Genomic DNA, 25,649 nt, shown 5'->3' with positions numbered 1-25,649 from the left:
CAAACCGTTGTACTATTACGAATTGATTTATACTTTTTACTGAACATTCAAAGTATTCACAAACTCACTTTGTTTCTTGTGGGTTTCTTCACCCACTTCACCCAGGGGAATCCCCGACGTGGGTGCGCTCACGCAACTTCCGGTTTCCGTGTCGCTCGACTTTGACGTAACTTCCGGTCGAGCGCCGTCAACCGCGTCGTATTGTGACGTCACGGAGGGTATGACGTCATCCGCGACCTCTAAAGGTTTGTGCGAAGAAATTAAGCTAGGATGTGGTTGTGGGGCGGTTGAGGTGACTTTTACGTCATCGGCGGATGGGTTCGTCACTGGTGACGTAGTGATGGCGTCAGTGTCAAGTTGGACGATTTGAGTGTCCTCCTGTTGTGTGCATTCAGGTGGTGTAACGGAAGAGCTGGTGTCCTCATCTAAAGAAGCTCCTTTATGGACTGTTTCGTGAATATTTTGATCCTTCTGTTCCTCATTTTCGCCCTCTTTCTCTTTATTCTTACGATCCTCTTCTCCGTCTTCCTGTTGCGATGGGGACTCTGGTGCCGGATCCCGCTCTGCTCTTTGCTCCATTACATCGGAGGACTTTTCATCTTCCGCATCTTTCCTTCCTCCAGTGTTCTTCACAGCAGGGGAATCCCCGCCTCCCACCGACTCCGCTATAGTTGCCATGGCAGCAACATCCTGTGTGGGTGTGGACTTCCCAACATCCGGAACACCTTCTTCTAATGGTGGGGGAGCAACGGGGGCAGTGGGGGGTTTCCCTCGCCCCTTGATCGACGCCGCGCTGCAATGACATCACAATGAGAACCCGTGTATTCGTAAGTGAAGTGTATATACACGATGTTAATTTATTTATTGGCACTTTTAGGCAATGTAGCGCTATTTCCACCCAAAACGTTGTTTTCTCAATTTTCTCAAAAAACGCTTTTCATTTGTTCTAAGAATACTTTTTACCCATGTACCCCATATTTACCTATTTACCAATTTTCACCCATGTACTCCTATATTTATCCCCATATATTTCCTACTCACCGTTTTACCCCAGCTTGCTTGTCGTCGGAATGCTTCAGCTTAAACCCCTTCTTAATGTCCTTCAGTAAGTTGTCGATGATATTTTCCTGCAAGAAAATGCTTCGGAATGAAAAGACAAAAACGCCAGTGTTTTAATTAAGCGCGCCTTAATGTGAACACAACCCTTAAACAATCATTAAAACACAGTAAAAGAAATAAAACTTTGATAAAACGTCTTAATTAAGGTTTCCACAAACGTTTTTACTACAACAGGATTAAGTTAAAGCAAGGTGGACAATTTTAACGACTTAATTTTTGCAAGTAAAACGATTTGCTCTCTAAATGTTGGGTTTTGTTCTTTTTTAGTTGAGTTACTGCGCATATAATCTTAAGAGTTTACCAGTTTAATGGTTAAACGTTTTAATTTAGGTCAATGACTTGACTTTGAGCTGACTTGCTCTAATAATGACTTGAAGATCAGTGGCTTGCTAGTTTTTTTTTAAAGACTTGGACTTAAGTCATTTTAAAATAACTTATCTAGAACACAGACAGACGCACCCGCAAAGAAGCATCAATAAAACTTTTAAACAAATGTTTTACACAGTTTGTTTTTTTGGAAAGCTCCAAGCATTAAAACAATTTAAAGGCGCAAAATCGTGAAGCTTTTCTTAAAAAGCGAAACAGATACCACAAGATGGTGCTAAAGAGCGTTTTTTAAAGCTCATTGACTTTAAAACTTGCGTGGATTAAATACAAAACGTACAGGAGCTTAAGGCATGTTTATTGAATTGACGAACAGATCACCTACGGGGGTATAAATTTATATATATATATACGTCATATTGCCTACAAATAATACGTCACTATTATTTACGTCATGACGTTACTTGTTACTCCGGCAAGAGGATGAATGAATCGGTGTCTACGTATATATGACGTCATAAAAACGCCGCAATGAACAAAATTGTCACTTCGGTAAGGTTGGGAACAATATAATGGGTACGTCACTAATATCTACCTATATATGAAGTCACCAATGTTTACGTCACACTGACGTTACCTCGGGGGGAGGGGGGACGTACTTCTTCCCTCTAGCGACCTGATTCTTCTTCCTCTCTGCCTCTTGAGCTTCTCTTTTCCGCTTCTTCTCCTCAACGATCAACCGATCCTTGTTCTCCTTGATCGCGCTACGAACCTGGCAACAAAAACTTGTTAAATTCCGAGGGTTAGGGTTTCAAAGCCCACTCCTGACATTAGTTTTAATCGCGCTTCGAACCTGGCAACAAAAACATGTTAAATTCCGAGGATTAGGGGTTGAAAGCCCACTCCTGACATTAGTTAAATTTGGCTACTCAGCTGTTTATTTAATTTGTGCACTAGTCACTAGTCATCCCCAGATATGAACTCAGTTTATCTAGCATAGGTGGGTGGTTTACATTCCTAAGGTTGCTGGATCAAATCGCGCCATGTCGACCAGTTACTCCACTGTGCTTGTTCAGAACCCGCCCCATACAATCAACGCAGCACGCGCCTGCAACTTTTCGAGGTTTAGGGTTCGAAGCTCACCTTACACGAAATGCAGCTTTGCTATTTACCTAGTCAATGTGATAAACAGGTAAATTTTCCAGGTCAATTTAACTCGGTTGAAAAAGAAAACATAAATACGGCTGGGAAGCTATGGCCTGTTCTCCAGGTCCGGCCGGCCAAGCAATTCAACTTGGTCCGCGAGTCATTATATATAAAATGTTATCAGCACAAAACGGGCCTTTTTTCTTAATTTTAGAATTTTTTATTAAAATCATTACATTTATAAGTCATCCTTACTTGTTACCTACAGTTCACACTTTATATTGTGTATTTTAGATCCTCAAAGACATATGTTTCTCATGCGGACCCCGGTCAAAAATAATTGCCCACGCTTGTTTTAGTTTAAACAGAGTAATATGTTGCCCATGTAGTTATAACGCCTGAGTGGCAGCGCATTTAAACTGGGAAATGTCCTTTTGAATGATTCATAGCTTTGCACTTTCGGTTGCTTTTAAAAGTTGACACCAAACGAAAGCTAGATCAATGTGAGACGCAAAGTGCATTTCCATGAGGTAACTTTTGAACACAATGCACAGTTTTTTTACTAACAATATAAAACACTCGTGTGCAGAACCAAATTTTGAGGTAGACAGATGCGCAACTAAGTTTGTATGCACACCTTAGGCTGAGAATCCCTCCACTTTAGGCTAGGAAATGAACAAAAACTCTTTTAAAATTTAGGTTGAAAGTCCATAAATCAGATGTGCAAACAAATCGCTTTGAAAAAACTCGCCTGTGAACCTACCACAGAATACAGACGCGATAAAGCCATAACATTAAAAAAATCGACATTTTCGTTAAGTTTAAACTAGGGTGAAAATAAAAGCTACTTAAAATGAAGTAATTTGTCATTTAAAAAAAAAGAAAATGAGGTAATTTGTTTTTCATGTTAGTTTTAAATGTTGGAATGGATAAAGTGCCCATTAATCCTTTCAAGGCATTACACTTTTCACTTAAAACGCAAGATTACAAAACGTCGCCATTACTTTGTTGCCACTTTGAGATGCTTTTAACCTTAAAACGCCCGAAGCGTCTGGAGACTTCGTTTGTTACGAAACAAATTACATTTGCGTCAAGAAAGTGAGGCTTAATCCGTGGCACCGCAGACGCAACATAATCCCATGCGGTACGATTTATGGTAACCGGTCGTCGCATTTGTGGTGGGACTTGTTATTGTTGTACCATGTAATGTGAGGAGCGTATGTGCTAGGGTTGTAGGATACTTTGTGTTACTCCACACACTGTTATGCTTGAAATTTTCAAAGCAAACATTATTTTGTGGAATATCTTTGTTTTGGACGTATTTGTCGAATTCTGATTCTGTGAATTAGTTTGAACATTTGAACGATAAATTTCAAGATTTTGACACACTTTCGTGCTTCATTAGGTCAAAGTAGAAACAACAGTGGAACCCTGATTTCCAGATTTGTAGAATATCTTTGTTAAAAGCTGAATTTGTATAATTCTGAATCTGGAAATCAGGTGGCATTGTTGAACGGCAAACTGGTAATGCATTTGTACAATGACCCTGATCCTTTACAGTTTCATGTGCCATTGAGGTCGTTTCGATCTTATTCTAACGAGTTTAGGTGTTACTCATATAATTTTCGATATTATTCTGTACTGAATATTACTCCGTATTTGACTTTATTATGTCGTTAATCTTATTACTATGGTTTTATAGATTTTTTCTCTTAGAAACTGTTTCTTTGTAGGTATTATTGTAGGTTCCTTCAAATCTACGTTCAAGTATTTTCTTTAAAATCTTTGAATGATTTTTTTCATAAAATTGTGTAGTAACCTTATTGCCTGTCGTTCTGTCGAATAAGCGCCTTGCTCCAGAATTCAAACACCTACAGTTGGGATTGTGTCCCGTTTGCGCCAGTTTAAACTACAATGTAAAGCTGAAAAACAGCCCTGCATAAAGTTCCTCACCTGTGAAGCGAAAACTGGGTTCACCTTAATCGCAAGTCTTTTTTGGTCTCACTTCAATCTTAATTATTAAAGGGCCAGCGAAGTGCACGTTTCAAAAGGTGCCGGCCTTGGTTGAAATGGCCACCTAGCCTTTTGTTCTCACCTGAGAAGCGAACTTAGCGAATGTGGAGAGAGCGTCTTCCAACTTGAACCTCTTTGAGTCTTCCACCAAGTATCCAGCAAGATCTTCCCGGACTTCATCCAGCTCCTCCAGCTCGGATGCGAGGGACTTTACCCGATCCGAGGATTCCTGGAGGAAAGATCCGAATGTCTTCTTGAGGTCTTTCGATGATTTTTCAACCTGATCAAGAACAATAAGATATTAATCCTTGACTATAAAGTGCTTATGAGCTAATTGATTAAAGCTAAGCGATTTTGAGTAATTTTTCCCAATTAAAGACGCCTAAAGGGCAAACTTCTTTTGAACCCCTAGAACTGCATCTACATACCACTCTGCACCAAAACAGAAATGAGAAGAAATCATGCAAAGAATGTAAAGCCCTTCGCAATGAAATAATTTTCTGCGCATTCTGAAAATAGCATCGTAACTGATAAATTCAACATATTATAGTTGCTTGTATAAAAAGTAATGCTGGACTTTTTTTTTTAAAGTAGTCCCCCAAATCTGGTTTAATTTTCCCGGCTTTTTCTGAAACCCGATCCCCGGTTGTGACGTAACAACCACACCCCCTATAAAATGGGAATCCCCACTGACCCTGTTCTGCAGCTTGCTGATGACGCCAGAGAGTTTGTTGACGTCACTCTGTATCTGATCAACCGAAACGTTGCGAACTTTCTCCACTGTCGCTAGATCGTCGGGGAGGGTGAGGAGTTCAGGTTGCATCTTCTCCGCCTCCATCACGACATAGTGGAGGAGCGTCATGCGAGGCTTGTTCGCCTTCGTCTCCGACAACTGGAAACATATGGGATCTGTAACTAGATGTCTGATAAGAATAAATTGCAAAGACGAAAAGATCGAGTAGATCGACATCATCTTGATTAAGACGTTTCGATACGAGCTTGTATCATCATCAGTCAAATGTCTTTGCAATTTATTATCAAGCTACATTAGAGATCCGTGCATAGTGTGCCCTAGATGTCTGATAATGATGAAAAATGTGAAATCTATGAATGTTTTGGTTTGTGCGAATACTGATTGATAGAAGTACAAATTTTAGTTCAATCCCTGGTTGATTAAAATAACCCCCTAGAACAAGGATTTCCAACCGGGAAAATATAGGACAGGGTTTCTCAACCAGGGGTGCATGGACTATTCCCGGGGGTGCGGGGATGCATAGTCAGACACAGAGAATGTATTACTGTAATCTATCTCTTTGCTCAGTTAAATGTAAACTAACTTTAAAAAATGGCGTTCAACCCCTAGGCTAAAGGATTATCAACATTTAATTAAAAAACAAATTATTGAAATCTACTTATATATTGTTTTTGCAATGTACTGGAAAAATATAAAGTTCTTTGTTCCGGCGATTTTTAATTGGTGGATGCAAGTTTTAGTGTACAATCATCACTGGTTGGTTAAAATATTCCCTTCACCTTTGCGGAAATGTATTTAATCAATCAATATTACCTTTAACCTTTTTTGTTCGCTGAAGGAAAGTGGTAAAACATATAGATGAAGCTTGATAATAAATTGTAAAGCCAAAAGGGTAGAGTGGATCGACATTATCTTGATACGACGTTTCGGTACGAAATTGTATCATCTTCAGTTAATAAGAATGACTTATTTACTTTTTATTCACATTAACTGAAGATGATACAAGTTCGTATCGAAACGTCTTAATCAAGATGATGTCGATCTACTCGACCTTTTTGGCTTTGCAATTTATTATCAAGCTACATTACAGATCCGTGCATAGTGTGCGCATATATAAATGTAACATGATGAAGCGCGTATAAGGTTTAATATTCCTGTAAGTGTAAACTACCAAAGTTTTGTTCGTGCCACAATGAATTTAAACAGTTTGTGGTTTTAGCACAGTTTGTACACGTGTGCACCGTAGCAGAACGGGACCCATTGTCTGTCGCGGTGTGTGATTGTTGCGCAATTATTATCGCGCTACGAGCGGTGGTCGGACACGCATCAGTGATGTTGTATCCACCACTGAAACCGCCACAGAGTCCTGACGTTTTGTGGTCAATGAACCTGAGCCTAAATTGCGAGGAATTTTATGAATGAGGCCAGGTGTGGCAAAATACCTGGCTTTGGTCGCACTTCAAGTCTTTTTAAATGGAACATACGTAGTCAGTTAGAAAATGATTTCACAACCTTTTTACGAGGCATTTAGGGATTTCTTACATTTAATAAATGTTTTATATTGTTAAAAAAACGCTAAATTATATATTTCAAATTATTTTGCTGTCGCAGCCTCTGTTAATCTAACTGTTCGCATAAACGCCTTACATTGACTTTTAGTTAATCAAGCTTTATAATCGTCTACAAAATAAAACCAGCAACGCAACTAACCCCAAAAATTACGTTCTTAAAATTGTATGACGTCACCAGTGTAACGTGCTTATCAGGCCTGAAGAAGTTGGTTACGTCACTACAACAATAATAATTTAATCAAAGCAGCTCCTCTGGGAACACAGTCACTACAATAATGTTGTTCGTCACTAAGAGCAGTTTTTCTCATACGTTGGAATAAGTTTCTCCACAAGTTTGAATGAAAACATTCCCTGGGAGTTTGATTGTTAAAATAAATCGTCTCTTTACACAAAAACAACATATTTACTTTTCACATTCTTATACGAAAAATTCGGTTGAAACTAAATTAATTAAAAATAATTCAAAGTAATTCCATTTCAAGTTTTGTTTTATATTCTGAATGTAAATAATTTTGTAATTCTAGTTCTTACGCAACTTGTGGAAACTAAAATGATTTAATTCTAAAGTTATTAGAAAAACAAATAAGACCTAACGAACAATTCTAAGTTGTTTTACAAAACTCAATTATGACAGCGATTTTTAATAAAACAGATTAACAAATTAGTTACCTGGCAAAAGTGCATTAAAGTTTTCTAAATGTCCGGCAATTTTACATTTATTTTGGCCGTACCGTTTTACCAGTAATTGCATTCATAAAAAGGTAAGTCCGGTGTTAGATTCAAAATATAATTTATTTCAAATGGAGCAGAAATGCGGCTTTAAAGTGGGTTGGTTACCAAACACCGACCAAATAAGGTTTCACGGTTGAATGAACGTGAAACGTCAGCATTCCTGCGGTTTGTGATTGGCTGGGCGTTGACCACGTGACGTAATGTGCGGTCAAACGTGACGGACAGGGTTTGGTTCAAGTTTTGGAATGTTCAGAAATAGTGAATCACTTGTTGGATTCTTGTGAAATCACGCACTACTGTCACGTTCCCTTAAAATACTGGAATTTAAGTTGGTTCAGTAAACAACATTGCTTTTTTGTTTGTATCTTTGAATTATATTCCTTCAGTTTAATTTTGTCGATGAACATTTATTGGAACTAGTGAAAGAAAAGAAAAAAATATATTTTTCAATTTTAAGGCTCATTTATTTTCGTGTAAATATCCTCACCACCTAAATTTATTGCAAGCGGCGAAGGATTAACATCAAGAATTTTAAAGGTTAGTGTTGTTGAAGATTCAGAGGGGTATTACCTTAAGCAGTGACGTAATCTTGAATCCCTCTGCACCCCCAGAATGCCCCCCGAAGTTCATGTAGTTCCCAGTCTTCAGAATCAGCGCCAAGAAATCTTCAAGCTTCTTACAGGAGCGGATTTCTGGACACAATAACATCCAAATTAGAGTCAAAATACCACTTAAGGCTAGGTGTAACAATCGAACACGGGAATAGCTCTTATTTCACGATTTAAAAAAAAAAATTATCCAAAATACACGAAATATGAAAACAAAGGACAGACAGAATAAGGTCGTGTATAATACAATGAAAGGTGGAATTTCACACTACGTTAATTGCATGACAGAAGCGATAACAATCTCATGCAATTGTTTGCTTAAAGCACATGTGGGCTATATTTCAAATAATGAGTATAAAGGAATACTTTATTTTGAACCAGGCATCAAAAAATAATCACTGCCTTTAACCATGGTGCAATTCCATTAAACAACCTTGAAATGACATTTACAAGCTCACAAATTAAATCTAACAAGAAAATGAGTCTTAGGTAAATTATTGACCCTAAAAAATGAATTCAAATAACCGACTTTTAACTAAAACGAATTAAACGAACCTGAAATGACCTTTGTATGCTACACTATGAGTCACACTTTTATAAAATAACCATAATGTTTCGTAAACTAATGGCCTTTTTTATTTGGACACAAATCTCATTTACAAAAACTGCCGAAAATTCCCTTTTTAAATTCGGCATTAACGCAATAAATGACATATTTATTCTGTACTATATGACACACCTTTATAAGTCACCAATTTCAAGGCATTTCTTATTTACAAAGCAACAGAAAGGCGGCTTTCGTTATTTTAACGACTTTAACGGTGATGTAATAAAATCACCGTTTTATCATAAGGTATATTATTTATTTTTAGCCACATCGATTTCATGCAACAAATGACCTTGACCTGACCTTTGCACGCTTGCCTGACGTTACATATTTGAGGGGCGATGTCCCCCACTTCCTCCTCGAAAGTCTCCCTTGTTATCGAAGCCTCGATGCGGAGCTGATAATCGGGAACTTGGCTCAGAAGAAGAAAATATTTCTCCACGTTTCCAAGTGTTGCTTTGTCGCCTGGAACAAAAGTATATTGACTCAAAAAAAAAAAAAAAAAAAAAACGGATTTTACGGATAATAACACTTTGTTTAGGGTAGCTATGGCCATTTGATTGAAATTTGCAATAAATTGAACACAAATTGGATAAAATCAGTATTTCCAAACCCTAGTTCGCGAAAATCGTGTCGCCTATTTATTTGATTAAGATGAGTGTTGCAGTTTACATTGCTAGATTTGTTGAGACAAAATTTCTCAAAATGAAAACTGTAAAAAAACTACAAAGCCATGGCCCATATTCATTGAATTCGAAATTGTTTGTTTTACTAGATTTTTTGCAATTTGTGATATGTTTTGTTCCAAGAGCTGCATTGAGTAGCAATGGGTCACACATAGTTCGCCATTTCACTTGCTCTTCAGTATTTGGTTGGCCGCGAAAGAGGTTGAGGACATTGGTGTAAGTAAATACGAACCTGGGAACGACTTAATCATCTCAAGTTCGTGGGATTCGGGCAGAAACTTGAGCATGTTGTGCAGCTTCTCCTCGGCTGTAACAAAACAAACAGGGATCAGAGGATAGACATTTTGTGGTGGAGAACAACATTTAACTCAAATAATGCTTGCATGTCATCATTTGACCTGGAGCGAACAATAATTATTCCACTAGATTGTAGGGTGGTTGTCAAATGCACGTCATAACTTTCCACAGCTTGTATAGTGACGTCATAAAGCTCTATTGTGACGTTTATTTGATTATTCTCACTTAGAATCTCTCGATTTCCTTGCTTTAACGCTTCAGTGATTTGCTCGTTAGTCAAGCGGAACTGCCGCAGGAAGATGTTGACGTTTAAAGTTCGACGCCCGTCCACCAACGACACCTGGGGGCAGCACAGAGCACATGAGGGAGTAAAAATAAAAAGTTGAAGGTAATAAGTTAAAAAAATTGGGAAGGTAAGAGAATGGAATTAAACATTTCAAGACAATAAAATGGACATAATTTAAAGGAAATATTGTATAACTTTTTTTCGCGATTCCAGAAGGGAGTTTATCATTTTTTTCAACATTCCAGCGATGTTTTGTGTGGTAAAGAGCACAAGTGTTCGAATTCAAGTTGAAAACATTAGATTCGGACACTTTTAAATTGTGAGGTTTAGTAAAAAAAAATCTTTGATAAACTGAACCCTTGAGCAACTACAGCAACTTATATAAAATAAAAAAAATGTATTTCTTAAAAGGCATCTTGAGTCTGTTTAAAAATAAACAAGGGCATTATAATGTTTATTTTCACAAACTAAACCATTAGTTTAATATACAAAAAACATAAATCGTGGCTTGTAATCGTTTAATTAAATCACATAATTTGTAAAGTTAATTAGTTTTATATTGGCACAAAATGAAACTTTATTAGAATTGGTAAACTCGAGTTATGAACAACAACTCAACTAAAAATAACAAGAACGCCGCATACAGTAAGCAAATTGTTTGTTTTATAAATAACACAATTTTATTAAAAAAAATGATGAAAACTCCTAATTTCAAGCCAAATTATTTGCACAAAGACTGTAGTCCAAATCAAGTCATCATGACCAAAATACATGGCTGAAATCATTTTTTCGGCGGCTTGGTTAAATTTAAGCAACAATTACCCAAATTATTTTATTAAATTGTGCTATTTATGCGGTATTACGCAAATTTGATTAAAACAAATAAATGTAGAAGTTGATATTTAATCGGGAATCAAGCAGCCACTATCCCGACCAGACTTGGAAAATTAAAAACTGTTTGTTTTATCAAATCTAATCTAGTTTGTAAATTGACTGTGTGCTCTAATTCTAATTCTAATCTAATTCGGATTTTACCTAAATGCTACTTTATCAACAACAATTTAATCTCAGTAGAAACAAAAAGTTCAATCAATACCGGAACCACTTGTAGGTGATTTAAGCATTCTGAAAAACAGAGGCCATGCTGAAACATGTAAAAATTATCGCACAAATATTTACAATTAGCGTTTCCAAAATAAACTGCAATTTAAATTCAAATAATTGTGAATAACTTAGTGTAATTCTAGTTCAAATTCTAGTTTAAATTTCGGTTTGAAGAATTCGATAATTTTTTTCCCAGTCTAATTTAAGAAAATAAAGTGCTCTAATTCTAATCTCATTTTAAGAAGGTAAAACAAATCTAGTTTTGAAGCGTGACTTGTACCAAGTTTAACTGAATCCACTTTACCTCAACGGGAGCAGCCTTCTTTTTTTCTTTGGCCGGGGTTTTGGCGACAACTTTCTGTGAGAAAAGTTCCTCGATGGTTTTGTAGTTCGGTTCAACTTCGCAACTTACAATGTTCCTCTCAAGTGAATCCCAAACACTGTTGGTGCTATAGATCGAATAAAGTGTTATAAATTAGGATTGGGTGAAACACTTTCGAAAGTAGGAATCTCTGCAGATTATAAAATCTAAAAGAAAGTCTTGTTTTCCTATAAGATAGTTAGTTTGTTTATATTTATTAAAATTGCCTCAAAAAAACATGTATTGTGTTTCACAGCTACATAGAGTGAATAAATTTAGCTGTTGTTGAAATTTATACATACGGTATTTTCAATTAATTTTCCGTGACTTAGTAATGCTGGGGTATTACCCTAGTTTTATAGTATAGGACAGATAACTGCTTAACTGGAAGTTATCAGGTCGATTAATTATTATCGGACTATTTATATAACAACTATCGAGAATTAACTTTTACTATTTCAGCAAATTCACCTTCGTCTCAAAGTCTTTGTCGGGATCTTCTGCCAATTGAACTTTCGGAGCTTCGAAGTTGGTTTTGGAACCGATAAAGATCGACGCACAGATGTGGCTCGGGAGGGAATTCCCCCTGGGGGCGGGGGTATTCCCCCTGGGGGTGGGGGTATTCCCCCTGGAGGCGGGGGAATACCTCCCATATTTGGGGGCGGGGGAATTCCCCCCATACTTGGGGGCGGGGGAATACCTCCCATATTTGGAGGCGGGGGAATTCCCCCCATACTTGGGGGCGGGGGAATTCCCCCCATTGACGGGGGCGGAGGAATTCCCTCTAAACTTGGGGGCGGGGGAATTCCCCCCATTGACGGGGGCGGGGGAATTCCCCCAATACTTGGGGGCGGGGGAATTCCCCCCATTGACGGGGGCGGGGGAACTCCCCCTATTGACGGGGGCGGTGGAATTCCCCCTATGCTAGGGGGCGGGGGAATTCCCTCCATTGACGGGGGCGGGGGAATTCCCCCAATACTTGGGGGCGGGGGAATTCCTCCCATTGACGGGGGTGGGGGAATTCCCTCCATACTTGGGGGCGGGGGAATTCCCCCGAAAGTTGTGGGTGGAGGTGGAATTCCCTGAGTAGGTGGGGGAGGGATTGAACTGTTGACCCCAGAATCGAGGCAAGGTTCTACCATTTCTTCCACGATCTGAGGAAGATCTTCAGTTTGAACTTCCGTGTTGATCATCTTTCCTCCTGACAACTTCTTATTATTCTCCCGATTTCTCATCAACTTCTTGGCTTCTTCCTCGCTCTTGACGACCACCGCTTTCTGGACCATCACCTCCGCAACCTCCCAGATCGTGTCCGCTAAGGGGTCTTCCGGGTTCAGCTGGAGGAGACTTTGTAGGACTCCCAGAAAGCGACTGCCTTGAGGACTATTGCAAACCTAAGTCCACAAAATGATCATTAACTTCACAAGTTTGCGAAATATTATGATCCTTTCTCGTGATAATGTTGTAAACTTTACAATAGCACAAAAGTATACTTGGGATTGATACATTAACTTTATAGCAAAAGTCCATCAAGGGATGATAATTGATTTTTTTGAGGTTCATAAATTCTGATTATTTTGTCACAGACATATTTCGCGTTTATCATTTAATTAGGAAATGCATTGTATAACTGGTATTCCATCTTGTCGAGAATTTAACTTCAATAACTTTCTTAAAACTCCACATAAAACTCGAAAGGAACCCATAAACTTAGTGGCACGTTTACCATAGGTTGGGGATCATTGGTCTAAGCAAACAAACTTTTTTTACCAAAGAGAAGCCCTTATCTTAAATTCCAAAGTGGTTGAAAAAGGTTGTAAACAAACTCGTGCGAAAACGCTTTGAAATCAGTAGATTTTGAACTAGAACAGTTCGAAACAAGGAAATTCATTCAGTTACAAAAGTTCAATTACGTGCAGCCAAATTATGATTGGGGTTGAAATAAACAAAAATATCGGAGCTTGGAATTTTTTAGAAAAGTTCTCATACTTATGTGCAGAAAGTGATAAATTTGGATCAAAACCAGCCTAATTTAAGCAATGCTAAAGTGATGACAAATACATAAACTGAAAACGTGAGTCAATAGACCAAGTTCAATAAACCCACATAAACTGGTTGATCACGTGACTCACCTTGTTGAAGACTGCCGAGAAAACGTCTCTATGGTTACTTAGGTCGATCCCGTCCGCATCCGAGAGGATCGAGATCTCATCCTCATCTTCCAACTTCCTCTCGTCGAAGACCTCGAGCTGGATCAGCAGGTCCTCCGACTCCGTGTAGCTGGAGGAGGAACAATTGGGTCAAGAGGAGATTGGAAGAGGAACAATTAGATCAAGAGGAATAATTGGATCAGGAGGAATAATTGGGTCGGAAAGAGTTTTGAGAGGAACAATCGGATTAGAAGGGAATAGGAAGAGGAACAATTAAATGAGAAGCAAGAATTGGATCAAAACGAGAATGGAGAGGAACAATTGAATTAGGAAAAGGTTTAAAAAGCAAGTTCTGCGACTGATTTTAATGAATGCCAAAATACTAATTTTAGTTTAGGTTGTCGTTTGTTAAAGTAAAAAGCGCAGAAAAGAAAGCTAAGTTTTCATTTTACAGAAACCAAGTGGGTTCACTAAACCACTATTTTAAAATATTGCACGAAAAAGAAATCGTTTTGCATATTGAGGACACAAAAATCGAAGTTTGTTGTAATTGAAAGTTGTTGGCCTGATAAAAAAACGAAAACTTCCTTGATTTTAGCTTTCTCGTTTGCTTTTGAATAACAGCAATAAGTTTTTAAGCTGACGCAGTGAGAAATTGAACCTTGTAAATAATTAAAATGATTAATTTACTAATAAAATCATGGTGCAAGATTTAAAAAAAATATTTTTTCTTTAAAATGTAACTTTAGGTAAAAAAAAATTACAAAAGTTTCAAAACCGAATTAAATTTCTTTGACAATTCGCGCAATAATATGACGTCACAATGCTTTATTTGTTTACAGCGCTGTTAACAATGAGAGCAGAACAATCCATGCACAGATCACAACACGCCCATGCATGAAGGTTAGCGGAAATTAAACACAATCCACAACATTAAAAGATTGGGTTCAACGGGGTTCTAGTGTCGCACGGACTACAGTTACACTACATTTGCTAAACGACGAAAATCACTACAATCAATTCAATATGAAAGTATATTTAAATAATAATTTCAATAAAAATATATGCATTTCGCCATGTATTAAAAGTTTTAGACCTTTGCTGAGTGGTTTTTCTTTGTAGCGGTGAGCTTCTCAAGCTTTTATTAAAAATTTTAGTACTTTTATGGTCGGCATTATGTGTTCTGTTGGAGGGCAAGATTCTGTTGTGGGAACACATACTAAGCTTATAAAAATATATATTTTCATTTACGCACCGTAAATTGTGTTTCAAAGCTAATCAAATAGGTTGTTTTATGAAAAACAACCAGTTTGTTATTGATTGAAGGTTAAGGACGCAATTTAATTTGAAGAAAGAAAACACCAATGCTCAAAGTATGTGAGTGGCATGTTTAAAATTGTAGATTTCGTTTTTTATCACATTTTCTTTTCATTAAGAAGCGACAGATTTATAAACTTGGACGAAAGCTATGAACAAAAATCGAATCAAATGAATTATTAGATTCAATTGATTGGCACCCTTCTAATCGAAATGTATGAAAACTCATGTTAAATGTAATTTTACCCGTTTGATGATTCCTCGTTCAATGCAGAGTCCCTAGATTTGTGGAGGATTTAATATATTTTAAAACAACTACATTCGGTTAAAACGTACAACCCTTGAGCCAGTGTACCATAAATAGTAGAACGGCTGTCCCGGTTTGGCCGAGGTCGTGAGTTCGAACCTCACCGAAGGATTGATTTGCCAGCGGCCAGTGCCTAGTTGCTTGCTACAAAAACCTTGTGATTCCAACAGATTTCGTTACTAACGCCATTTACAAAAAATTGCAAGAAAATTTTGATTTCGCAAGATTCGAACTTATGGCCTTGGAACATTATCAGCGAACTCAAATCCCTGATATTGTGTTAGAATCAAACTTAAGTTTATTTAAATATTTGACCAGTTATCTGTTTGTTTTTTTCAGTTATGAATAATTCCACGTTTTATTTCTTCCGTGTGGCAGATTGTTGTTACAGCCAAGCTAAGGAATTCGCTACAGCTACAAAGTGATAAGCCTCATGCTTTTTCTACCTTTATTCCTATTGCGCAAGTCAAAACAGCACAGTGCTGAAAGTACTGGGGAAAAATGGTTTTTGCGTCTAAATTTTGCTTGAAAATAAAATAAAATTAATCCAAATATTAAAAAAAAATTATAAATTAACAACCATAAGTCTTGTTTAAATGAACTCTACAAATGGATAAACACGAACATTTAAAAAAAGTTTCCGGCTAACTAAATAAAAAAATGAGTAACGTCAAACAATAAATATAATTTGTAGGATAAAAACTACAGCTCAAAACTTAGTTCTAATTTTTTTCAATATACAGATTAATTTGACACAACAACTTCGTAAAAACCAAAAACATCTAAAAAAACGAACGAAACATTTGAAGGTTCCCAGCACTGTGCATTGGATTATTGGAAAAACTCTACTATAAGATGAAGATGCGGTTAAGAAAGTCTACAAAGCTTGGTGTTAATGCGTTTTGCGGCTTCACTTACTACAAGTCCAAATCAGTAGCATTCTCCCTGGATGTTGATTAAAGGAAATGTTACAGGAATATCACAGGGTTAGTCGCACCTTACAACTCAACGCACAAGTTAATCGCCTCACAAGTGGATTCATATTCATGTGGCTGCCAGGTTACTATTCGGGATGCCCGATACTTGGGTTCATTCCGATACCCGATATTTTGGGCTAAAGTATCGAGATCCGATACTAATGACGTCATTACTATGGTTAAATCTAACTTAGAAATTTATAAAAATTAAAAAGTTAAAAAAAATGTTTTAAATCAAGATTCGCTTCTGTTTTAGAAATTAAATTACTTTCAGTTGTTTTCTGATAAATCTATCTTTAAAAGCAGAAATCGCATTGTTATATCATGACTGAAGTTTCTATATAGATTGGCATCGGGTATCGGCTTTTTGATGTAACCGGACATCCCTAGTTGTACAGTCGTGTTATGATACTCATAACATGTCAAGCATAAAGTGGAACTCATGCATTCGAGCATTTCAAAACATTTAAATAAACCCTTTTATGCGGGTTTTTTAACGTGGTGTTAAAACATTAATCAAATTACAACCACTTGAAAACGACATCGTTTTTAATGTGCGGTGAAAATCAATTCATAATTACTTTTATCAAATTAGGTTACAGTCAAATTAATGGTTAAACAAACCTAAATTTAATAAAAAAATATTCTAATACAGTTTTTAACTTAAATCTATAAATCCAAACCAGCAGATAGAAAGGCTATTCGCTATTAAAACTACATTTGAGCCAGATAAGAAAAAATAAAAAGCAAGTTTACTAAGTTCATAAATCAAATCATGTCATGCCTCTGCAACCGGCTTAAATCATTATTTTCTACTAAAAAGCAAAAATATGTTTTTCTTAACATTCTCACCGAAGCGCAGCCAATGTGTCCAGAAGTTGAAGACCTTGAAACAATAAACATCTCTTTATATTTGATGATCCTTAGTTTCACGAAAATATTTAACTGATCAAATGATTTCGGTCTCTGAAGGTTTCCGGTGTATATTTGCTCATATGTTAATTTGCTGATTTGTTCAATTAACTTTTTAAAGTTTAAATATAGAAGGCAATCATTTAACTGATTTAATATAATATTAATACCTAAAAAGTTAGAAATTCTAGTTGAATGCAATGATCAGGGTGTAGGGTAAAGAAAAATCGAAAAAAAATCGGGTTAATTTAAAAAAGGTACGATCATTAAACAGTATTATATATATAATCTAAAATTATAAAACAAATGTAAAACTAATTAGCCTTCATCATTTAAGAATTGTCAAAAGATACCAGAAATACATAAAACACCACCATTGCATCATTTAATTGGAATTTTATAAATATGATCCAGGCCCAAGCATTGCTTCCAGATTCTTCTTAAATTTTTGACAAATCTTAATCAAAGCCAACCGCAATAATTCCAATGTAAACTATTTTTTGTTGGTGTTAAACGTGGAAATCAGGTGTCATTCTTACTTAGTCAAACTTTGAACTTGTAAAGCAAGGCTGTGCTTAAGGCAGGGCCTGAGTCGGAGCCGGACTCGGGACGCGAGTAAGACCACGTAAAACTACCTGGGTCCAGAGTCCGACGTGCCCATGCGCAGTACCAAATTTGAAACTCATAAGGCCACAAACTGTAAATGATAAATGTGGGCAATTTCCATCCACGTATTTTAGCAGTACGACATTTCTGTGATATCAAACATATTTCATAATTACGTAAATGGGTTGAATACAGCTGTAGGATCAGGCGTAGGACTCAGGACTTCAGGAAATCGGGTTGTTTTTACCGACTCCGCAGCCCTGACTTCATTTTGTCAAGATTTTAATACATTTTGTCTTAAACAGTAAGAAGAACGCACCAATGAACTCGTTCCTTATTTGAATCCTCTCGTGCAAGTCTTCAGTTGACAAGATGGCGGCGTTTATGAAGGAGAGGATTGCTGTTTGGTAAGGAAGGTTCTCAGCGCACTTCAGCTCGTTCACTGCAACGCTGAAGCGGTAGCGCTGCGACTTGGCGTGCTGTAGAGGTCAAGTAAAGGTCGGAGGTCAAACATGGGTAAAACGAGGTCAAAATGTCCGACAATATCGATGGTATCGCTATTTAAACGATATTTAGAGGGCGCCAATACGATACAAATTAGTGCAGAAATTGTAAACTTTAAAACGAAATTAACCAAACTTCAAACTCAAATTTCAACTAACTACCCTTAAACACATTAGAGGGGTAACAAGTCAGAGGTTAAACAAAGTTCACAGGTCAAGCATGAGTCAGAGGTCAAACAAAGTTCACAGGTCAAGCATGGGTGAGAGGTCAAAGATGCTAATCATCATATAGCATAAGACTTAGGATAACGATGTCCGATAATATCCGATCGGAGCCGATACCCGGTGCAGAGTGGTAGTATCGATACTAAGTTAATATGGGATTCCCAGCTTTGGTTTGTGATCAAGCGCGATGTTTTCCTATCTTAAAAGTTATAAATACACCAAAGAGTTATATTAGGAATCTAAATTAAGCTAATTAACCTTGAAAATACAATTTTTTTGATTTTTGATAAACGCTAATAACAACATTCGATATCAAATTGAAAGAAAGTACGAAGTTTACAGTAGTTAGTGTGATCGATCACGGGCTCAAGGTCATTGCCTCTCTACCTCAAGGTCGAATATTCCTCCTTACCTTATAATGTGCCTTGGTGTCTTTAAAGCTTAACAGGTCAAAAAAACTTTTGTTTAAAATCATTTAGGGAATATGCTGGTTACAAAAACTTTTGGTTAAAAAAACAAAAAAAAATGTAATTTTTTTATGGTGTAATATATTTTCAAGGTCATTGCCTTTCTACCTCAAGGTCGAATATTTCACCTAACCTTGTAATGTTCCATGGCGTCCATAGCCCGGTGCTTCCCCTCGGGTGAGTAAATGCAAATTGCGGCCAAAAGTTCAAAAACTTGTTTCTTCACCATAACGTTGCTGCTGTCAAGTGCTGGAAGAAATAACGCGTCAAATGATGAACTGGAGGTTTAAGCTTATTGTAACTTTTTTAGGCTAAATCGCTGTTTTCCTATTTGAAGTTAATTATTAGCCATTTTATCTATTAGTTACCAACCCGTTCCAAACATATTTGTTTTTGTAATAAAAGTTGATTATTGTTGTTAGCTCTTTTTCCTCAATTATTAGTCTTTGTTTCAATTGTTAAACCCTTTTGAGCTTTTCAATGTCTATTTTTGTTTTATTGCATAGTTTTTAGTTTAACGGTAATTAAGTAAACAAAGTTCGAAACAACATTTTATTTGCGGCCCGCGATCGTAAACCCTAACACAGAGGTTCTTAAACTGGGGTCCATGGACCCCTTGGGGTACGTGAACTAGTTTTAGGGGGTCCGTGAAGGCCTAATTTAAATATTAGTGTATACTTGTGAAGTAATCAATTTATAAAAAAAAAAAACAATTTAAATAAAAACAAAACGGGTTTGCACTGAATGTATTTTGACTTCATTTCACTTTCCCATTTTTGGACCAAAATCAGCAAACTTTGTACTGTGACGTCAATTTATGACGTCACGTTTGAATGTAGTTGACTACAGTGGTCCGTGCGAGCTAAAAGAAAATTTTAGGGGTCTGCGGTAAAAAAAGTTTAAGAACCCCTGCCCGAACAGTTATCCGGTAATTTATGAAAAACGTTTGGTGGCAAGAGGAATACGAGCTAATAATGTATGTAACAAACTATTTCCTGTAGATGCTACTATACCACACACAATCAGGATAAATGACTTAATGCGCTATTTCACACAAAGCGTACCAATTCTGTTTGATTAATATTATTCCTGGTAGCAACAGTTTATACCAGTGGTTCTCTACTCGGGCTCCACGGAACCCTAGGGGTCCGCAAAACGATTTTAGGGGGTCCGCAAAAACTTATAAAATATACCTTTAATAAATTAATTAACACTGGAAACATGCTTAATCATCATCTTGGTAAGTCATAAAATCACTTTGTAAAATATTGTAAATCGCATCAAGTGTGACGTCACACTTCCATTGTGATGTAACACAAAGAGATTGTAAAATGGAAGGCAGCATTATTACAGTTCACTGGATTTTAGTTTGTGCTCTCGTCGCGCATAATTTCAACTTTTGTGGCATTTATGTCATTTTGAAACCACGTGATCAACAGCCTAGTGAAAGTTAGGGGATTCCCCTGTAAACAATGCCGCAACTGTGATTTAACAAACGACGCGAACAATGGTCGTTTCCGGACAGCTGTTCGTCATGTGGTGACGTCACACAAATTTACGCAAAACTTGCGGAACTGAATATATATGGTTTAAGGTCGTAACGTTTGTGAAAATATGCGTTTTAAACTTCATGTAATGTATGATGTATTGTATAAATCATTTCACCGACAAAATAATTCGCTGGTAATTGTGTTCGGCTGTTATTCTTTACACATTGTTGACATGTTACATGGTTGAATGTTGTGCTTATATTATCCCACGAGCTATTGGGCTCTAACTACACAGCAGTTGTTCACCAACTGTGTCAATAAGAAAGTTTCAAGGTGTGAGCTTCCACATACAGATTGGCAGCCACAATATACAATACTTTAATTAAAATTATTTTTTTTGCCAATTTTTCGCTCTATGCAGGAATATTATGCTGTGATTTTAATTTTTTCTTTTTTACTTCTGCTCCATAGTAGTAGCAAACACCACTTGAACCATGAAATACCTGAAGCTTTGTTCTCAAATCACGCAGCGAGGCGCCAAAATGACAGGTTTTATCGCCACTTGATGGGAGACATTAAAACCTGTAATTTCCCCACTTTGGTTTGCAATTTCAGCTTGAATTGCATTCATTCGGTCAAAGGCTATACCCATCCCACCGCGAGGTATTCTTCGTAGTCGGTAAATCGGCAGAACTACTCAAGTGTTCAAAGTTGTGTTGTTAAGTTCTGCCAACGGAAATTTAAACATTTAACTTATTTGGAAATTAATAGTGAATAGAAGTAGGAACAAGAGCTTCGCAGGTTGAAAATGTAAATCAGCGAATGCTTAATTGTTGAGCCAGTTTTAATTGCAAATTAAATTCTTTAAAAGCATTGGGTCAGTTTCAAGTAAAATGATTCCGACAAGTACCAAGATTTCATTTGTAAGAAGCGTACCCTGTGCAAATTAACAAGCAGGCCAAAAACACCTGGTCCCCAGTAAACTTTAGAACCGGGTTCGATCCCCGGCTAAGGCAACCACATTGGCTGCCTTTCGTTTCAAGTTCGTTTCGGAAAAGTGCTGCGCCATCAACTTGTGTTTCGTCATAATTTGTTGTTGTTACGTCATAATTTGCTGTCACGTTATCAATTTGTGTTACATCAATAACTTATGGTGCGTCACCAGCGTGTGTTACGTCATTAAAGTGTGTTACGTCATTACAGCATGTTGCGTCATTAACTTATGTTACGTCATTAACGTGTTTTACGTCACCAACTTATGTTACGTCATCAACTTGTATGACGTCACGATCTCACCTCCCGATAGCATCCTTGTGTAGTCGTTCTTAGCGATGACGTAGTCAAGACCGATACGTGAGTTCATGACGGTTTTGACGCACCTGGAAAAATATCGGTCACACAACGATAAACGATACCTTCGTACGATATATATCGCGAGTCAACAATTGTTTCACTATAGCCATCTGCTAAGTTCAATAAAACCACGCTTTCCTATGGCAACCTAATAGTTTGCCGCCAGTAGCCATTTAATGCAGATAAAAAAATATTTTTTTGAGTAAATGAAGGCTCATTAGAATCTTTGTTTATTATTAAATTAAGCCAAAAATGTGTTTTTCAAACACTTTTGGCATTTGCGATGCGATACATTGCTTGGAAACAAACCAATTTACTAACCTTTACATGTAACATGCATTCTCGATTTTAATGGAGAGCCTTTTTTCGATTTACATTAAGGAGTATTTGAAATATTCCTTTGTTTTTCTCAACATTTTAAACAGTCTTTGAATTTATTTTATGTATAGCTTTAAGTGCTAAAAATCTTTTTTAACAAATTCTCACCCAACGCAATGTAGAAGTTCCATGGAGACGATTATTGAAGACTTGGATCTCGCCTTTTCATTGGAAAGCCGCTCCAAGGTTGTGAAGAGAACTCCTAAACCATCTTGTTCCAGGAATCCCTGCATATCCGCATATTCAACTCAAAAACTTGCTGCTACGTTTATTCCGAATTGAGCTTATTAGAAGAAAGGATAGTTTTCTGTTTCAGGGTGAATTTATTTAGATATTTTTAAACCTTTATAGTTATTTTGACACAAAATAAATATCAAAGCCCATACAGAAGTAACAAGAAAAGTTCACAAAATGATTCTAAAAATAAAACTCAAAATTTAAAAACCAGAGTAAAACCAGGATCAAACATTGTTTTAGGAACATATATTTCGCCCATATTGGCATCGTCAGTTTCTATAAGTTAAGTAAAATATATATATATAAGAAAGTAATGAAAAAAATTAAAAATTAATAAAAAATCAAAATGCTACTACTTCTTTGTGGGCTTTGATGTTCTTACTACGTCTAACTACAACCTCCAGGAATTGTCACACTTTTAACTGATGGTGCCGACTTTGATGTAACTATAGTATTCTGAATTTAAACTAAGTTGAGTTATTATAAACCTTTGTGGAACTTTTTGGATCTGATATTATACTGGCTTCAAAGCTTCGCAGCTGAAAGTATAAAGCGCAGTTTTACGCGCAACATGTAAGTTGGCTCACAACTCTCGTGTTAAACAAGAAACGCGGTTTATTTTCGCTTCCAAACTCTTTTAACTTCGCAATTTACAACACGAAACTTGTCGATTGCAAAACACGCGCGAAATGTTGCAACCTACGCGACCCATTATGACGTAGTTGTAATGAGTAAGCTAAAACTAATTTGAAATTGTTTGGATTTTTTGTAACAACAACAAAAAGCAAGGATACGTAATTATATTGGATTTCCCAAGTATAAAAAAAAACCTAAAAAAGTCTAACGTAAAAACACTGTTAGGCCAATATATATTAGACATACGTTATATCAAAGTATAAACAAACGAATAGTATATAACTGAATTTCGATGAAGGCCCCAGTTTAAGACCCCCTAGCTTATGTGACGTAACAATCACCTGCATCCATTCCTCGGAGCTGTGTTGGATCTTCCTCTTGAGTCCTGAGAAGTTCTGCACAGATGGGAAGAGGAGTAGCTTGATGCAGAGTTCGGGATCTGCGCTCTCAAGGTTGGAGAGGGTTTCCTCAACAGCTTCCTTCTCACGCTTCTGGGCGCTCAAGGCTATCGACTTCCAACGGGGCATCTTCACCTGGTCATAACACAAACTATATTATTCCAACGGGGCATCGTCACCTGGTCATAACACACGCACCTAGTCATAACACAAACTTTATTATTTAACTCGCTCAAAGCGAGCTTCTTCCAACTGGGCATCGTCACCTGGTCAAAGGCGATAGTGTAAGTTTCCCAACAATTTTTTACTTGGTGAAAAGCGATGATGTTAGTTCATAGAAGATTTAACTTAAAAAAATCGTTCTATTAAAAAGCAATAATGTTCGTCTACTGGCAATTTTTACTTGAACCTGCGGTTTTTACTTGGTTTAGGTGAACCTGCGGTTTTCACTTGGTCATAAGAGCTAAATTATTCTGATTTCCGAGAAATTTTAGCTAAAACCAAAATGCATCGAACGTAGACGACTAGACGTTTAACCGCGGCATTTGTAGTATGCTACGACTGAACTTCATTAAATCATCGAATTTATAAAGTCATTAAGGTCGTGAGTTCGAACCTCACCACAGGCTGCTTTGTTCCAGCCTGCCCTGCTTGCATCATAGATCAAAAGATTCGATGAGTCTGCGATGGCTTTCGGTGTGCTGTCGTTAAAAACGGATACTTTTTATTTTGCGCGAAAGGTTTATATTTAAGTAACACCACCTTATAAAAGTCGCTTCCCACAATCGATGATGCAAATCAAAATACCTTTCTGACAACTATTCACTGTATAAATTTGATTTTACCATTCCTAATTAAGCTGTGCTAAAAATAAGAGCATAGGCATCAAATGTTGTTGTTATTATGCCAACAGCTTCTACTGAATATCATAATACAAACACATGTAAGTACAAGACACGCCTTCCGACCATACATCAGCTACACCAGCAAGAACTGCCTCAAATTTAACTGGAATCCTACGTCACCTTTGAATGATAAAATACTCAATGAAAAGTATTTGCGCCAAACCTACAGTGTGTTATGATCTATGTATAAGCAAACACTATCTGGCGAATGTGGAATTAACGATAAAACCTGTCAAACCATGCTTTCATAACAAACCAAATACTCTCAATTCTCAAGTTACTTCAATATAAAAAAGTGGCCCAAATAATATAAAAGTGTAATTATTTTATTGGCATACGTTTCGGCAAGTGCTTATGCCATCTTTTTATCATTTATTTGGGCCACTCTTCTTCTACTGAAGATTATGAACAGATCCGTGTTTAGTGTTCTCAAGTTACTAAAATAAATAAAACAAACTAATACACTTACTCTCGTTCCTGGTCGATCCTTTTGAAGTTATAATCCAAAGTCAAATTGCATTCAGTTCATTTGCTACAAATTAAGATTCATATATTCTGGCAAATATCATTCTGTCGAAACAAGAAAAGATTTGTGCATTCACGCGGTTTGTTGTTCTGCGATGTAACCTTTGAACTTTGCGCTTTGAGTGGGATTTGCTTACACAGTGGATAGCTTGCCCAGTGCACAAGTGTTGGAGTGTTTTAAAGTGCGTATAGGCAAATGTAATCACACGCTTACTTCGCATATAATCACAGGGTTACCGTCATATGGCCAATATAGAATCTCAAAAAATAGATGATAAAAAAACGAATGTTTTACTATTTCTTCTGAAACTCAACGGCGCAATTCTGGCACAAGTTGTCTTCTGACCAACACGCTTTAAATGTAACCTCTTGTAAAAGCGCACATCTTGATTTATATTGAGTTGTGTTTTTAAATAGTGATAATGCTTTTAATAGCGAAATATATTAATTATGTAAATATCCAAACAAACTGATTTTCGATTTAGTAATTTCTGTACTTTTAGATTAATCTTTATCTCTATTAAACAAAAATGGTGAAAACGAGTATTTTACTGTGATATGCAAGCTGAACCCGCCAACGGTTCGCCTTCTCTTTCCCAAACTAGGCACGATGGCATTCCCATATTTGTTGGTATTTTAACGACGTAAATGCAAG

At 36.9% G+C, this 25,649-nt stretch overlaps 1 protein-coding gene across 1 annotated transcript; it reads right to left on the bottom strand.

The window, feature by feature from the left end:
* Positions 1-36: 36 nt before the first annotated feature.
* Positions 37-25,037, bottom strand: LOC146157980 (inverted formin-2-like). The gene is made up of 20 exons (XM_083383609.1): positions 24,939-25,037; positions 23,508-23,699; positions 22,402-22,520; positions 21,859-21,941; positions 20,632-20,637; positions 19,206-19,321; positions 18,197-18,356; positions 17,212-17,245; positions 13,741-13,888; positions 12,080-13,002; positions 11,552-11,696; positions 10,083-10,197; positions 9,793-9,867; positions 9,178-9,339; positions 8,230-8,351; positions 5,297-5,494; positions 4,698-4,882; positions 2,081-2,228; positions 1,042-1,127; positions 37-793 (listed from the first exon to the last, which is right to left on the bottom strand). Exons 2-20 carry the CDS (start codon positions 23,691-23,693, stop codon positions 37-39), a joined length of 3,768 nt encoding a protein of 1,255 aa, XP_083239735.1. The 5' UTR covers positions 23,694-23,699; positions 24,939-25,037.
* Between the last annotated feature and the right edge of the window lie 612 nt (positions 25,038-25,649).

The sequence above is a fragment of the Ascidiella aspersa genome, chromosome 3 (genome assembly GCF_963924565.1).
Source record: "Ascidiella aspersa chromosome 3, kaAscAspe10.2, whole genome shotgun sequence".
Classification (NCBI taxonomy): Eukaryota; Metazoa; Chordata; class Ascidiacea; order Phlebobranchia; family Ascidiidae; genus Ascidiella; species Ascidiella aspersa.
Note: the sequence above shows the minus strand (reverse complement) of the source record. Positions and strands in the feature narration are given on the sequence as shown.

Bases quoted from the DNA above. Each gene is read 5' to 3' on its own strand.
- LOC146157980 (XM_083383609.1), bottom strand. From the start codon at position 23,693: ATGCCCCGTTGGAAGTCGATAGCCTTGAGCGCCCAGAAGCGTGAGAAG. The intron at 17,246-18,196 runs GTGCGTTCTTCT...TATTGTTTCAAG, and splicing joins AATAAGGAACGAGTTCATTG to GTCTTCAACTTCTGGACACA. The intron at 11,697-12,079 runs GTGAATTTGCTG...TTCGATCTATAG, and splicing joins ACAAAGACTTTGAGACGAAG to CACCAACAGTGTTTGGGATT.